General features: G+C 38.3%; 1 protein-coding gene across 1 annotated transcript; it reads left to right on the forward strand.

The window, feature by feature from the left end:
- Positions 1-365: 365 nt before the first annotated feature.
- On the forward strand, positions 366-17,377 carry ephx4 (epoxide hydrolase 4). Its single transcript, XM_082189742.1, has 7 exons — positions 366-990; positions 2,552-2,637; positions 5,383-5,540; positions 7,067-7,195; positions 8,444-8,547; positions 9,632-9,780; positions 16,199-17,377. Exons 1-7 carry the CDS (start codon positions 748-750, stop codon positions 16,440-16,442), a joined length of 1,113 nt encoding a protein of 370 aa, XP_082045868.1. The 5' UTR covers positions 366-747; the 3' UTR covers positions 16,443-17,377.
- The last annotated feature ends 907 nt before the right edge of the window (positions 17,378-18,284 follow it).

Consider the following 18,284-nt stretch of genomic DNA (forward strand, 5'->3'; position numbering starts at 1 on the left):
CCATTTCATTTAAATAATCATCAAGCAGTAATTAATAAAATGTCCATATGTGTTATTTGGACTGTCCTTGTCTTTAACGATATTTTGTTTCTTAACTGTAAGTCAACAGAAGAATAGTAGGCTAAGATTGTAGCCTACAACTTTGTGTCCATACATCTCATTTAGTAAGACCAAGTAGCCTAAGAATATCTAATTATGCTCTAGGCGGACTTTAAATTGGTCTCAAATAATCGTTATTTCTATGCACCATGATGAGGCACTGTATACTTTTGTATCCTAGGAAATATATAGAAAGAGAGGTAAACCTCGTTTACTCTGCGAGCGCGACTAAAACGAGATCTCTCATGACTGACGAAGCTTCTGCTCATTATTACCGGGAGCGTTCGCGAGAGTCCAGAGAACTCTGCGCGCGGACAGTCTATGAGCTCGCGCTTGATCTCGAGGTGGGCCCAGGCTGCTGCGTTTAATATTATGGGAGCCTTCTAGTTTTGTTTGTCAGTGTATATGGGGTGTAATGGTTTAGTCCGAGGTGCAAACACCTTTGGGACTGACTGAGCATCTCTCCTGTCACGTAAGCGCGACTCCGCACCGTCTACACAGGGAATCAGGGATCCTCCCCTGTCAGGATGCGCTCGTGACGGTGTGACAGGGCTATTACGATGCACGTCGTTTTTGAAACACAGGCAGTTGAGTAAACAAATCAATAGAAGCCGTGATCAACAAGCGCATTTTTGCAGTAATGTAAAGATGGCGAGACTGCTTCATAACTTGCTGTTGTTGACAGTCGCGCTGACGCTAAAGATCAGAGTTATGGGATACTGGTCTCTCATCTATGGATATTGCGCGCTATGCACGGGCGTAGCGCTGCTCAAACTTGGCTGGAATATCATCCTACGACCGTCAACAACCTTTCAGTGGACGGTTCGTGAGACACCCCCCGCGTGCCTGAATGACACGTCCTTGGGAACCCACTGTTATGTTAGAATCAAGGTAAGAGATTTCGTTAAGCATCGGTGTAAGATGGATGCATGACAGTAGCCTATATGTAAGAATGTATAACTTTACCCTTCGGTGCTTCCCATAGGATTTTTTATTGCTCAGTTACTGTTGCAAATTCCTCCTCAGTTATATTTCTTTTAAAAATATGAACTTTATTGTCTCAGTCGAACAGTAAGAGTAGGCTAGCCTATAAACAAGAAAATAAATCACCCTGGTGATAAATTTGAAGACAAATATTTGTGTATTTAGATCATATTTGCAGATTTTGTATATTGCCAAACCAGTTTGAGACATTGTTGAGAACAATGTTAAAATTGTTGACAAGATGTGTGAAATTACGAGTTTTTTTCTCTGAATTTGAACTCCTTGTAATCTCATTGAGAAACATTTACGACATTAAAGTGATGATATCACCCAAAATGAAAATTCTGTCATATATACATGTGATTCCAAACCTGCATGACTTTTGTCCATACAATGTAAGTCAATGGTAACAAAAACAACAACAACAAAAAAAAATCTTCTTTTGTGTTCTGCAGAAAAAAGAAAGAAAAAAAAGTCATGCCGGTTTGGAATGCCATGAGGGTATGATGATATAATGTGCATTTTTTTATTTTTTTATTTTTCATAAGGTATCCCTTTAAAGAGATTGCATTTGTGATTTTTGTCCTAATGGGTTTTCTCCTGGAAGAAAGCAGTGACCATCAGTGAACATAAATTCAGCACCATTTGGGTGGACAGCAGTGTGATCAGTTTCCCACAAAATAATAGTCATTGGACTTTGCTGTCCGCCCAAGTGGTGCTGAAAACATCTCCTTAGGCAGTCTCAAGATAGCTGTGATGTATATACCTGCAGAGCTTTATAGAGTTCAAATGTTAATCTAATTGTATGCACCTTTCTCTAGAAAGTGGCATCCAACCACTTCAAGTTTTGTTCCTGAGTATATGTGTAATCCTTTTGTAAAGGAGGAAAAATATTGTAAAACGGTCCCTGCAACTACTGGGAGTGAGGAATTTGGTATAGAAAAACTCTTGCATCAACTCATGATTTCTGTATAAAAGTAAAATAACAATTGACCTTAAATAAGTCATATCCAAATGTGCTGGAAAATAATTAATTATTTTCCCACAGAGTTAAAAAATAAGAACTTTATAGTTACAGTATAAGGTATTGGGTTGTTTTCTATATTTAAGCAGGAACCCAAAACTTTTTTCAAAAGGACAATTTTGCATTGCAAACAACATTCTCTTTAAATAGCCACACAACCCGAGGATACTATCACATGCAATTTGATGCAGGCTGTCATTTAACAGGGCATGAATTTTATCATAAATGTCAATGGAAGATATTGCTTTAATATTAGCTGAAGCCTGCGGACAACGCTCCCTCTCTCCCTGATACATTTTATGGCTCTATAAAGCAGAGAGTGATGTGAGAATGGATTTTACATCAGGATGGACAGGCCCGAGTGATTAAAGGAACCGGGCAGCTTTTATGAAATCCTCCGTGAACGGTGAAGAATAACTGCCTGTGGTCTCTGTGTGGTTTTAGGAGTCTGGGCTCAGATTTCACTATGTTGCTGCCGGGGAACGAGGAAAGCCACTTATGCTGTTTCTGCATGGATTCCCTGAGTTTTGGTGAGACTCAAAACACACTCGCACACACAAGGGAAACACTTCTCTACTGGGATCCTGCCAGACACAGATCGGAAATATGTTGTTGTGGAATCTGTCCACATTATACACAAGGAGACAGAGATAATATCTGAGACACAAACCTTTCCTTTCAACACATGCTTCTCTCTTTTAAAGACACAATGTCTAAAAATATCAACCTAATGCTATTAATATCCTCTTGAGATTCCGAGGTGTGCTGTACTATTGTTATGAAATGTAAAACGGCTGATATATTGTATTACTGATATATTGTGATATGGAGTGTCGTGACATTCAGACTATCTTGGGACCAGTGAAGCTGTCATTTCAGTGAGCTGCCAGACAGCAGAACTGCGATCAGGACAGGACTGTGCCTAATTAATGTGGCATGGCTCCTTTCTGCTTCACTAGCCATTCCACTGCTCCAGAATCAGTGATGAACTCTTGGACGAGTAGAGGAGACCTGGAGGACGCCCTTTTTTCTGACTTCTGCTCCACTTTAGTTTGCTGCATTCAAAATTGCAAGTCAAAGATTTCCCTCACTTCTGAGCAATAGGGAAGCGTTGAGGTTATTATAGGGCGGGTGTGTGTGTGTGTTAATTGGGTTTGGGTCATGAGAGCCTCTTCTCTCCTGACTCGTCAGAATCATAGGCTTCCTTCTGCTTTTCCTCAACTTTCTCTCTCTCTCTCTCTCTCTCTCCCTCGTTCTTCTCCATCTTTAAGACACAAATACCATTAGGGAGTGCTGCCAGAATGTACTAATACAATTCAAAAAAATCTTGAATAAGTCAAACTAACTTCAGGGTACTTTCACTCCATACATTTTTAACAAGCCATTTCATTTAAAGTGCTATAGCCTCTGCTCCTTCAGATTTTTTGGCCCAAGTGGATTTCAACACACATCATTTTAATTTGTACTATTATTGTAGGTTTAAAAAAATGTGGCAGAAATGATCAATTCAGGTCTAAATTTGGTCAGTCTAATGAAGTCGTTCCCTACCACCTGTTACAAATATTCAGCTGTGTTTGTCCTTAGTTTCGTTTTCATGGACTTGTATTCATGAGTTTTCCTGTGTTCCATTGTTCTTTTCCTGTTTCTCTTATGTTGTTATGGTTACTAATGTCATTAGTACATTTTGGGGTGGTGGTTGCGCAATGGATAAGACACATGCCTTTGGTGTGAGAGACCCGGGTTCGAATCCACTGTGAGACACCAATGTGTCCCTGAGCAAGACACTTAACCCCTAGTTGCTCCAGAGGCGTGCGACCTCTGACATATATAGCAATTGTAAGTCGCTTTGGATAAAAGCGTCAGCTAAATGTGACCCTGGATCACAAAACCAGTCTTATGTAGCACGTGTATATTTGTGGCAATAGCCAACAAAACATTGTATGGGTCAGAATTATAGATTTTTATTTTATGCCAAAAATCATTAGGATATTAAGTAAAGATCATGTTCCATGAAGATATTTAGTAAATTTCCCACCTTAAATATATAAAACATTTATTTTTGTGAATGGATGCAGCACTATCGCCAATAGAAATGGACAATTTTAAAGGCGATTTTCTCAATATTTTGATTTTTCTGCACCCTCAGATTCCAGATGTTCAAATAGTTGTATCTCGGCCAAATATTGTCCTATCCTAACAAACCATACATCAATGGAAATATTATGTATTCAGCTTTCAGATGATGTATAAATCTAATTTAAAAAAAAATACCCATAAGACTGGTTTTGTGGTCCAGGGTCACAAATATGTAAATGTAAATGTACATTTGTTTAGTTCAGCTGTGTTACATTAATGACCTCGTTTGACAGCATACTTAAGTTCAGCCTTCTCCTGTGTTTGGCGTCTGGTCTTGTACTTGTAGGCGTTAGTAACTTCCTGTTGTTCTGTTTTATGCTGTGGATTACGATTAAAAACTCACGTTTGAACTTTATCATTCGTCATTGTCTGTCTGTCTGTCTGACACCACCTTGTCTTTTGCACAGAACTTGCAAGATCCTCTAAAATATAAAGGCTGTCATATTTACGTTTATGAGCTATATTTACATTAACAGTATGGTAAAAAGGTAAAATATTGGAAATATTATTTTATACCTGTAAATTAAATATTTACTTCTTATTAGGTTTACACTGTATTTTTTTTTTACCCGTTATTAGAGACTTGTTACATGTGCACTGTTGAAAACAGTTGTCGCTTTTTTTGTGTAAACTGTGATACTTTTTTCAGAGTTCTTTGATGAACAGAAAAGTAGAAGTGTTTTTTAAACATTAAACATTGTTTTTACTGTCACTTTAGATCAATGTAGTGCATCCTCGTATAAAAAAAGTATTAATTTCTTTTCTTTTTTAAATCTGACCCCAGACTTTTGAATAGTAGTGAATAAAACTGAAATATGAAACTGACTGTCAGTAGTGTACAGTAAAATAATTGTGATTATTCATTCATTCATTAATTCACTCATTCATTCACTCATTTTTCATTATTTATTTTTTTCTTACTTTTCCATGGACTCCCCAGCTCCCCATTGTGACTCCCTGTTACCCACTTTGAAAATCCCTGCTCTATACTATCTTATGGATTTAACAAAAAAATTAAGAATGTAGAGAACAGAGAGTGAGCGTTGAGACATCTCAACCTTTTGATCTAAATTGAATAGCAAACTGTATGCTTGTGTAATTTGTAGAAATCATAAAACAATTTACCCATGTTTTTCCAGGTTCTCCTGGCGTCACCAGCTGAGGGAATTTAAGAGCGAGTTCCGTGTCGTTGCCGTGGATATGCGAGGCTACGGGGAGTCTGACCTGCCCTCCTCCGCTGAGAGCTACCGACTGGACTACCTTGTCACCGACATCAAGGACATTGTTGAGTATCTGGGTAAGAACAGACTGCCTCCATTATCTCAGCCCTATTTCCATTTCACATTCCAGCCTGTCTAGAGGTTTTGATAAGGCTGTTGTAGTGGTGAATGCTAATGTAGCGTTCTTCCCAATAGTCTGTAATGTGAAGGTGACCCGTTCACAGATGTCCTTGGCTTTTTAGATGCGTATTGTCAGTTTAGGCTGCTAATTATCTCTAGATTTTAAATACAGAATTACTAGTTGAGCTACGTTACAGCGTGACTCAAGGACAAGGACAATTGTGGATGAACACTGTATATCATGTCAAAGTTAAATTCATCTTGTCCGCTTGCACACAGTGGCATGTGTGTAAGCGGCTGGTGGTGTATTATGACAGGCCGTCAACGACACGTTATTAGGATTCATGATGATGTCTTGCTCCAGGGTCTCAGCTCCTTGACATTGGAATCACTATATTGCAGACGGTGGAAACTTCCACCCTGGCTCACAGCAATGGAGTCATTCATCCTTAGTCAGTCCTTGATATGACACTAAATGAACTGCAATGTGATATTATTGCAAAAAAGAGGACAGTGTAAACAGTATTGCTAAGTAAAGCATTAGGCCCAACATACATACATTTTCTTTGTTATATATTGTTACATAAAAAAGAAGAAATAGTTCTAGATTTCTAGATTTTAATTAATTGGCTTTCTGTGCCATATTTTATATGATTTCATTTATATTCTAATCTACAGATCCCCGCACGTGACATGCACACAGACTGAAACTATTGTCTGAATGAGCACCATTGTGCAATGTGTCTAACCACTAAGCTACAGTTCCAACTTAAAATTTAATGCTGAATTTAAATAAAATAAAAATTATTTTTAAGTTCAAAATTATGGAGCCCCATATGACATGTGGGTAAAAAGTAATTCATGTTTTAATAATTTGTTCCCTCTTTTCAGGTCAATCGTGGCCACATTGTATTAATTCCCTAATTTTAATTTAGTTCAAACATAACCATGTTTTAGCTAAAACAAGGAAATAATTTAATAATACAATTGTCCAGGAATTAATAAGATGGAGGAACGAATTCCTAAATTAGAGGACAACATTTTAGGTTGGAACTGTGGCCTAGTGGTTAGACATTATGCTATGGTGCTCAATTGGAAAATATGAGTTCGAGTTTAGCTTGTGTAATTTCCCGATCCTATTAAGTCATGGTTCAATGCAACATGGCAACAAAATCTTTTTCTAACCCCTGCATGTCATGAAAATATATGAAATCATATAAAATGTCACTGAATACCAAGTAAACTCTGAAGTAGTACTGTTTTAACTTAAATCCCAAATATCAATTTTATTTCACAATAAAAGGTTATGGTGCTTATTTGGAAAAATATGAGTTTGAGTTAGGTTTGAGTCATTTCTCAATCCCATTCCCCCTGTTTTCGCTATCATTTCCCATCTTGTCTCTCATTTTTCCTATTAATTATGAGGCATACATGCACAACAAACACAAACATGTCAGCTTCCTCCTTCTGATCCTCTCCTCAGGATACAACAGATGTTTTCTCGTGGGGCATGACTGGGGTGGCATCATCGCATGGCTCTGTGCAATTCACTACCCTGAAATGGTGACAAAACTCATAGTGCTGAACAGTCCTCACCCCTGTGTGTTCACTGGTAAGAGCTCTATACACCTGACAAACAGACTTCCTGTTCAAATATGCCAGTTCCAGAGGCTCTGCCTTGTTTTAAGGGCTCATTAGTATGACCTGCATCATTCACAATGAAATATTGTGGTTTTGCCCAGGGAATCATGGGGCTTTGCCCTCCATCTGTCTTGTGCACTCCAGCCTGGAGGAGGAGGTAATTACAGGCTGGCTTTTGGCAGAGACACGGGACACTCTTATAATAACACTCAGTACTTGCCTAGAGTGACACATACACTAATACACCTTTTGATTTTCTTGTTCTTTTGATATGTATCTCCTCTTAATGGGGTGTCTTCAGTCTCGACCCTGTAATGCACGTTATGAAGCACGTTTGATTCAATTTTCTTACATAAACTGGATCTCATTACTGAAATCAAAAGGTATGTTGCCTAGAGACAACGCTGTGGAAAAAAATAATCAAAGACTGATAATAGAAACTACCTGCAACATGACAGAATTAAATAAAATTGGCTCCTAGCTCATCTTTTAATAAAAAAAATTTAAATACTTAAAAGGTAGATATTATCTATATAACATATTTTAACACGTAGATAATGTAAAAGACTCTAAATGTTTTACAATTAGGTTTATCTACTAACAAAAGTGAATCGTATTTTATGATGGCTGAGTATTTTTGAGTAAAAATGTGTGTCCTCCATGCACTGCACCATGCCAGATTTTAAATTATTTTAAAACTACTGCAAGGATGTAGTGTGACCAAAAAATCTCTTAACTAATTTATTTAAAATCTAAATCCAAAACCATTTCATTGGCATTTTATATATGACTCATGTGCTTAAAAAAAAAAAAAAAAAAAAGGATTTGTGAGGTAGAGACCCACGCGTCCCGCTTCCCACACAGAAGTGTCTTCTTGCCTCCTCCAGCCCATCAAACCTTGTCCCGTTCCACGCTCTGTTGCATCAGGTCCCGCGGGAGTGCAGGTCTCTACCCTGTTGCCACCCTGTACAATGGTGGGTTAAAGGGATAGGCCTAGTCCACCAGATGATGAAAAATCTGTCATCATTTACTCACACTTATGTTGTTCCAAACCTGTGACTTTTTTTCTTTTCTGCAAGACACAAAATAATGATATTTTGAAGAATGTTGGGATCCAAACAGTTTTGGTTTCCATTGAATTCCATTGTATGGACAACTCAATGGGAACCAAAACTGGTAAGCAAGTGCTTTTTCTTAATTTTCTCTCTTCTCTGTCCAGATTATGCCCTTCGTCACCCCAGTCAGATGCTCAAGTCAAGTTACTACTTTTTCTTCCAGTTGCCACATTTTCCAGAGCTAATGCTCTCCATCAACGATTTCAAGGTGAGCTTGACAGAATACAATACTGTTTAAAGGTTAGGGGTCAGTAAGGTTTTTTTTATTTTTTTTTATTTAAGAAATTAATAGCGTACTATTCAGTAAATATGCATTAAATTGATTTAAAGTGACAGTTAAGACATTGTTTCAAAAAAATATGTCAAATAAATGCTGTTCTCTTGAACTTTCATCAAAGAATCCTAAAAAAAAAAAAAAAAATTCAGGCTGCTGGAAATTCAGTTTTGGTGACACATGAACAAATTTAGCGGTAAAATATATAAAAATATATACAACATTATATAATTCAATTATTAAAACACAATATTGTATTACTATTTTTACTGGTTTTTGAACAAATAAAGCCTTGGTGGGCATAAAAGACTACTTAAAAATCTTAGTGACTCAAAATAGTTGTATAAACCTTTGTTACTTGATAAACCTTACTGTAATAAATGAATGTAATGAATGTACAGCAAACAATAGATTCTGAATTTCTGGACTGATTTGAGAATTTCATTTAAGGAACTATACATTATGTAGCTTATAAGCTTAGAAATGCTAAATTACTAGTGTGGGTTGATGCTATATCTGTTGTTTTAATTACCCATCATTCTGGATAATTCTTCATAATTGAACAGCTTTTCGGTCCAGCATGTAAATTTGTTTGTCAGAATTACTAATACAGAGTAAATCAGTAGGCCAAGTATATCCATCTGTCTTCAACACACACAGCTGAGTCATTATGAATCAGCTCTTTAACTAACACTTTGGCTTGTTTTAGATAAGCAAGTAAGGAAACATTTTCCCCCACCAGCATCACGTAGTGACCCATAGTTCTGCAAGAGGAATGGCTCAAAATCGCTCTACCCACTGTGCAGGACTTGTATCTGTCATTCCCAAGATGAATCCATGCTGCATTGGCTGCAAAATTCATAACAATAAACTAATAAATTATTGTGGTCTAAAACCAGGTCTTTCAGTTTTGTTATCCAAACCTGGCTGTAAGTACATAGTAGTTAAAGACACCGCATATAAAGTGGGACCAAATTATGTGACTTCTTTCTCATTGCTTGCTAATGTGGATTTACAGGCGCTGAAGAATCTATTCACCAGCCGCAGCACAGGCATCAGTTGTAAAGGCCGCTGGCTCACCACAGAAGACCTCGAAGCATACCTGTATGCCCTCTCACAGCCAGGGGCCCTCACAGGGGCCCTCAACTACTTCAGAAATGTCTTCAGGTACTTGTTTCTTATTTAAAAAATCTTATAACAAATTATGTCTTTTAACTGGTTTGTTGGTGTCTTAAAGGGATGGTTCGGAGTAAAATCAACCTAGGGTCCTTTGCACCATGACCTCGAGCCAAACACCCCCCAGAAGCCTTTTTTCCCTTGGTCGAACATTATTAAAGCTAGAGCTTATTTAGAGAAATCAGCCGGATGGCTTAGTGCAGGCGCTAATGGATGTTGTATCTCGTAAATTACCCCACTAATGCCCAGAATGGTACCAAACTTATATAGTAGTACAAATAGGTTCTATACTCATAAAACGAGGCATTGGAAAGTTTGTAAGTACATCAGGAGTATAAGGATGTAGTGTAATGACGCCCAGTTCCAGGAATGTACTAATATTTTGTTGGTAGTACCAGTTTGCAACAATTATTAGTTAACACTAAGTTGTCAACACTTAGTGTTAACACTTAAGTTGTCAATAGTAATTCATTCGTCGTTACACTACATCCTTACAAATCGCTTTCTGCCAGGACTTTTACGGCCTACCTGAGCATTGTTTCTGACCATGTCCATCCCTTTATGACCACCATGTACCCATCCTCTGATGGCTACTTCCAGCAGGATAATGCACCATGTCACAAAGCTCGAATCATTTCAAATTGGTTTCTTGAACATGACAATGAGTTCACTGTACTAAAATGGCCCCCACAGTCACCAGATCTCAACCCAATAGAGCATCTTTGGGATGTGGTGGAACGGGAGCTTCGTGCCCTGGATGTGCATCCCACAAATCTCCATCAACTGCAAGATGCTATCCTATCAATATGGGCCAACATTTCTAAAGAATGCTTTCAGCACCTTGTTGAATCAATGCCACGTAGAATTAAGGCAGTTCTGAAGGTGAAAGGGGGTCAAACACAGTATTAGTATGGTGTTCCTAATAATCCTTTAGGTGAGTGTAGGTCAATATGTCATAATCAATATGTCTAATGTTCAACAAAGGGAAAAAAGGCTTCTGGGGGGTGTTTGGCTCGAGGTCATGGTGCAAAGGACCCTAGGTTGATTTTACTCCGAACCATCCCTTTAATACGCAAAAATGCTGCTTAGTTACTGTCAGAAAATGTCGCCCTCTAGTGCCTGAAATGCATATTTGTTTTTTTATGTATTATTTACTAAGCAACTTTTTTGAGGAGCTGTTTTTTTTGTTTTTGTTTTCAGCTTGGAGCAGTAATTCCTACAACATCATTGTTTTCTTATAAAGAAAAAAGATGATCTAACTATTTCAAAATGTTATAGCCATAAAAGAAATCGGTATCATCATGATTTAGGTGGACAGAATGGGAACTCATTTCATAAGTGCATGTGTCCCTGTCAAGAAGGAAAGAGATTGATTTCATGCTCTCTGAACTGTGCATGAGCAGCCATTAACTCACTGCTGATTTAGTAATGATATTCATTCATATTGAGTTCATATCAGCAACAGATCAACTGCGGGGTGTATCTCTGAGAGTACTAAACAATCAAAATTGGTGTTTCAGTTCATTTTAATATACCTCTGACATCTGTGGAAATACTCTTGCTTTAATCTGCCTGCGGAGTGCATGTGTTTGAAACATGTGAGACGTGCACGCATGACTGAGCCCTCCATCTGCTCCTGAAGCACACTTTGATTATGTCTCAGGGCAGAGCTGCGCTGACTGTGTTTGTGTGTGTGAGTGAGTGTGTAGGTGGGCAGGTGGGTGTGTGTAGGAGGGCGCTGACATAACAGTTTCTACGGAAACTAGAAACACTTAAGTCCATATCAGAGAACTGAGGAGAGGAGCCTAAGGTGTCCAAACCTTTAAACATGTCTTTACCTCTTTAACTAACTGGTGTGTCCATGGTGGGGTTTTAGGGCTGTCAGAAAGCAAGAGGGTTCTAGGGAGTCAGTGGAAACATTATAGAGAAAAAAATAAAGATTTTACAAAATGTATTTTTTAAGACTGTCAATGTGGAATGATATTTATTATGAAAAACAATATTCAAATATTTAGCTGAATGAAGATATATGGAAACATTACAATACATCTTATAGAGCGTAGAAAAAAAGATTCTTAATATATACTATTCTTAAAATGGCACTGATATTTGTAAATGTAATATTTGTAAATGTAATATTTAAACCAGGGTAAAACCACACAGACATTAATGAGAACGGACAGAGATGTTTAGTAGACAGAGGGTTTAAATATAGAGCAGACAAAGGAACCTAATTAGTAAATGAACAGGGCAAAGGTAAATTACATAACTAATTAAACAGACTGGGGAAAACTAAGTCACAGGACTAAACCAAAAACACAATGAAAACATAGGAGACAGACTATACATATAACAATTTCATGTTTACTGAAATTTGTATATGTTACAGACTGCTTTCCCTATGATCATTCTGGCATCTGAAAATTATCCAATAATTTATACACCCTCAAGCCATTCTAGGTGTATATGACTTTCTTCTGTAAGCCAAACACAATCAGAGTTGTTACGAACCCCCAATCAAACACTTGTTAAAAGGGTAAGCAACTTAAAAATGACACATTAAACGAGGTGCATTCTAACCAATAACATTTATTGTAGACCAAAAATAATGAATGCACTCAAACTCACGTTTCCTAACATTCAAACAAATGAAGAGAAAATACAAATGTGATCAAATTGACCAAACCAAAATCAAGACAACTTCACAAACTTCACCCTTAAAGGGAGACGTCAACAATATGCATTAGATCAAAGACAACAAAAAGAACACTTGAAAAACAGCTTGTATCCAGTGACTGTCTGGGCATAGTGGCATGCGTGGTGTTCATCGTCGCGTGCTTTGACCTGTATCACTCTCGTCTTAACTCCTCCTCAGAACTCCTCCCTAGTATTTCTTCATTCCTCCTCATGTTCGCAACAACAAACCCAGAGCCAGTACCAAAGCCCTCTAAGGGCCTAAAGCCTGAGCCCACCATAGACCCAGAGCACGTCGAGTCTGTCCAGGTTTATGAGCTGGCCATAGCATCCGTTTTGGAGCTCGAGCCTGAGCCAGTGTTTGTCCTGGAGCCCTTACCTGTACTCGCCACGTCCATGAACCACAAGCCAGAGCCCACCGCAAACCCAGAGCCGAACCCTGCCACGTCTGATGACAGGTGTGTGAGCTGGTATCAATGTTCACCCCTGAGAGAGTGCTGGTGGAGTTGGACATCATGGAGCGGAGTTCCACTCATTTTCCTACACCTGAAGTATATTCCTCCTCATGTGAACTCCTTTATACCCTGATTCCCTGATACATACAAGCCTTGTTTCCACTTTGGTCCCCCGTCTAGTCCAAAGTAGTTTTTGTCATTGTTGGTTAAGCCCAGTTCCAAGTGGTCTTTGTGGCCATTGAGTCAAGCCAGTACCAAGTCTCCTTCGTTGTTCAACACCAAGACTCTTTCGCCACGGATGGTCCAACTCAGCCTCCCACTCTCAACTCTCTCCTCCTCTAGCAAAACCATCCAGTTCTTCGGCCTTGCCTCTGCTATCTCCTTTCAGCGCTGTGGCTCCTCCAGTGTTTCCGACGTGTTGCTCAGATCCTCCTTGGGCTTCCCAGTCGTCAGCTCCGCCTTGGTTCATGAATCCCTCAGCTCCAGCTCCACCTCAAGCCTCCGAGCTCCAGACTCCACCTCGGACTTCTGACCCATCAGCTCCACCTTAGCTCAACGCTCCCTCTGCTTTACCATGGTCCGTAATCCTATAGGCTCTGCCAGGCTCCCTCCGGCTCCACCTTGGTCAGTCATCACCCCGGCTGTGCCATGGACTTCCGGTCCTCCGGCTACACCTCATCCCCATCAGGCCCTTCTTTCCCTCTGCTCCACGTTGTCATCACACCCGCCAAGCCCCCATCTCCACCTTGGTCCCACGAGCCTGCGGGTACTCCTCGGCCTTCCAGTCCATCGGTGTCACCCCTGATCTTCGGCTACGCCTGGGCCTCCCTGGCACTTAACCATGCACACCTGTCACTCATCAGCCCTCATCATAAGCACTATATAGCACACCATCACAAGTTGTCTGGCCTCGTCAAGAAAACACGGACTCACTTACCTGGATTACTTAACTTTGGATAACAACCGTAAGCATCTTTTATCCTCAAGCCTTCTTCAAGTAATCGTCTAGAAATCAAATTCGTCTTGTCTTCCCTGTCATCTTCTCTTCTCGTCTGATCCCTAGCGTGTGTGGGTCACCCTCCTCCTGCCATCAAAGAGAAGACTGGCATTTACCAATGTTATGACTTACCTTCCAGTGTTTCCCCTACCATTATATAAGGGGGGCGCCCCGCCCTCCTAACGGCTCGCCCCGCCCCCCTTGAAGGTCAAGTAAATTTAATTTGATTTTCTTTATAGCGCCAGATTACAATTTGTTATTTTATTAAACAAACTAAATAGCCCTTAAGTAATATGTTATTTATCTTATTTCCACGATGGCATGTCTTTTCTGTCTGTGTTTGTGCGTTTACAATTACCCCAATGAGTGCGCTCACGCACAAACAAACACTTGCGTCACATACAGATGAGCACTAGCGGACAGAGAGCGCGCGGCGGGAAATATGTCGCGTCAACCAGATGAAAAAATATTTGCGTTTTTTAAACGCTCACAGGGAACTGAAGATGGCAACACTCGCTCTACTGCGAGTAGCAGCCGGAGTAGCACACCGGACGCACAGCGCCACGTCTTTTACACACACCGACGGCGCCTTTCGGCGTCTGTCCGCGGCGCCCAGCAACGGCTCAGGACCTTAAAATCCTGCCGCGCCACAGAGCGCCATCTACATAGTTTTACATTAAATGTACATTTATTTGTCTCAAATCGTCGTTAATGTATATATACTGACTTCACCCTGTGCTGCAATATACATTTAGTTTTACACTCATTAACAGAAATCAGCTGCTTGAATGAAAATTGCTGATGTTATCGGATTTTCAGGTGATATTCTCAATTCATTCAGTTAACGGACGCTCTGAGGTAAAGTGAATTCAGACTGCAGACTTAGCAACGATTGTATTTAATTGTAGCCTACAGTACAATCATAACATAGTACAGGCATTATCTTAATTTCATAATGTCCTTAAACATAACAATATTGCTGGCCATAAACTGAGAAAGTGCGCGTTCGGTGTGCGATACCTCGAGTTGTCCCAGACGCGACGCGGCGTGTCCGGTGTGCAGTGCGACCCCCTTAAGTGCTTCGCATTTGTTTATCATATAAATGTATTAACGAACAATGAATGAGCAATATATTTGTTAGTATTTATAAATCTTTTTTTTTGTTTTAGTTGTTAGTTAAAAACTATTAAATAAAACTATTTAAGCTCTGGTCCATTATATTAACAAATACTTCTATAAATTTAACAAAGGTTATTTGCAAAAGTCAATTTTAAAAAGATTTAAATTCGTTTATTTAATCTTTTTAAAGAGATATCTTATGTTTACATTTTTTTACTTTTACAAAGCATTACCCTCCCAGACAACCAATTTATGTGACATAGATAGAAAGATGCATTAATTGCTTCCGACAGCACTGAAAAAAACGATCAGCATCATCTAGTGGCTGTGTGCGGGACAGAGTGAAGAGTGAAGCGTGGCAGTGGTACATGCTAGCAGCTCATGATACAGTGTTTCCTCAGTGTCTTGGAATGGCTCCTTTTACAAATAAAAAAATAATAATTTCAACATCATTCAGTGGTTTCGTGTGAACGCAGATATTTCTTGAGTTGACGCCATGTTTACATAATTTTTGTTTTTAGAACGAGGAAAAAAAAGTTTGGATAGGGCTTCGTGTGGATGTGGCTAAAGTCTTCATTTTGTTTCGTTCTTTTTCTTGTGTTGTTTATGCTGCCATACATTTTCTCTGCTTATTCTTTGTTGTTTCCTGAGTTGATTATCTCCTTTGTTTTTGGTTTAAGTATAAATGAAAAGTGCTGCATTAGATCCTCTTCTCCTCGTCATTGCCAGCCCAGCCATGACAGATTGATTGGGAACAGTTTAATTGGTACCACTTTACTATAAGGTTTAATTTGTTAACATTAGATAACTACATCATTTAACATGAACTAACAATACAAATATTTCTACAGAATGTATTAATCTTCGTTAATGTTAATTTCAGCATTTAGTCATTCATTAAGTAGTATTTGTTTAGACCTTAATGGACCTGGGCTAACATGAACCATCTATTAACAAATATTAATAAATACTGTAGCAAATATATTGTTTGTTGTTTATGTTAATTAATGCATTAACTAACGTTAAAGATACCTTATTGTAAAATGCTATCGATTAATAAATCATCATATCATGTAATTAATTTGACATTTAACATTTTGAATCAATTGACAGTCCTCATTTTTGTATTATTTGTATTCGGCAGTGTCCTCCCACTGAGTCAGAGTGAGGTGAAGTCTCCTGTATTGCTGCTGTGGGGAGAGAGAGATGCCTTCCTGGAGCAGGACATGGCCGAGGCCTGCCGTCTGTACATCAGAAACCATTTCCGCCTCAACATCATCTCTGGAGCCAGTCACTGGCTGCAACAAGACCAGCCCGACATCGTCAATACACTCATATGGACTTTCATTAAGGAGGGAGAAGGACGGAAAAACTACAGGAACTTATAATGGGGTCCTTCGCCCTCTGAGCTTGTCTGAAGAGGGGGACCAGGGAAATGCCTGTGAACAAAAACCAATGTAATGATTAATGCAATCCTCGTTTTAAATTTGATACATTTAAGATATAGAAAGAGATCAAAATTCAGTGAAGCGGGAAAAGAACAAAAGCACATTTTAATTGGAGGGGTTACATAGAGGGTAGTACGTTTAATCTATTTTTCTCAAGTTTGCACATGACATTCGCCTTAAGGTTTCTTGGTGACAGTGTTTAAAAGTGTGTTGCAAAATATCTGTAAGTTGTAAAGTGTGGTGCCTTTCAACATACCATTTTGCAGCATAAAAGATGTGCCATATCTTTTTGAGGCCGAGCTGTGGGGTTGTCAGTCATTTGTATCATCAGTTTTGATACTCTCTAACACGTAACACAGTCTTTAAGGGAGTCCTTAACCCCTCCACATCTCTATCAGGTAGTGTTGTCTTAGTGGAAAATATTGTTCCTCTTCTTTTTTGTATTTTTGACAATATTTGGCTTAAATGTTTGAGAATGTCATTATTTTGATCCTCCTGTATGATAAAACAAAGTGATGTTTCAATATTGTACACTTTTTTTGTATCTCTTCCTAAACACTGCATCTGAGACAATAGAACCAGCTCTGTGACATTTTGATTTTATAAGCAAATAAATAGGCCTAATAGTGGGAACTTACTCACTTGAACTCTCTGTTACCTTTGGTTATTGATAAGAAGGATCTACAAATAGGCGTAGGATCTACAAATGTCTGGTCTTGCGGAAATAAAAGGTTGCTAATACAAATTATTGTGGAAAGTCAAAAAGTCTTGTCAGAATCATTTGTAACTGCATCTACCAAATTTTCAGTAAGCATTTCCAGAATTCATAGACACTTTAATTACATTTTAATATTTCATACTTTGTACCGCCTTGGTCAATTACATAGCAATCATTATCATTTTTAAAGGCTTTGTTCTTAAATTGACACTTTGTTTATTTAGTAGTAAATATGTGACCCTGGACCACAAAATCAGTCTTATGTGTAATTTTCTTTTAATTGAGATTTATACATCATCTGAAAGCTGAATACATAATCTTTCCATTGATACTAGGTTTGTTAGGATATGACAATATTTGGCATAGATACAACTATTTGAAAATCTGGAAACTGAGGGTGCAGAAAAATCGAAATATTGAGAAAATCTCCTTTAAAGTTGTCCATTTCTATAGGCGATTGTGCTGCATCCACTCACAAAAAAGCATTTTTTATATATTTAAGGTGGGAAATTTACAAAATATCTTCATGGATCATGATCTTTATTTAATATCCTGATGATTTTTGACATAAAAGAAAAATCAATAATTTTGACCCATACAATGTTTTGTTGGCTATTGCCACAAATATACCCGTGCAACTTAAGACTGGTTTTGTGATCCAGGGTCACATATTTTCAATAAAGTAATATTTCAAAAGTAGTCTTTCAATAATGATACAATTATGATATTATAAACTTTTTTATTAATATTTAATATTTTGTTAAACAACAATATTTGTTGATGGCATTAAACCAAAAATAAAAGGTGTGACCTTTTCCGTGGGGTATTACTTTATATGTAATATGCAATATGTGCATAATGATGCAGCATATTTTAAGATGTGGAATATTTCACTTTAAATATTTAAGTCACTATACAGACATCCTTGTTTCAAAAGTATTTTAATCAGGCAAATTTTGATTTCAAATAAGGGAAATTAAAAAAGGGAGGGCAGAACCTCGCTTTATTAGTTTAATGCTGCTTATAACATTGGAATGTGGTCAGTAAGTAGCCTATATTAAATT

This window comes from Leuciscus leuciscus, assembly GCF_965113295.1.
Source record: "Leuciscus leuciscus genome assembly, chromosome: 14".
Lineage (NCBI taxonomy): Eukaryota > Metazoa > Chordata > Actinopteri > Cypriniformes > Leuciscidae > Leuciscus > Leuciscus leuciscus.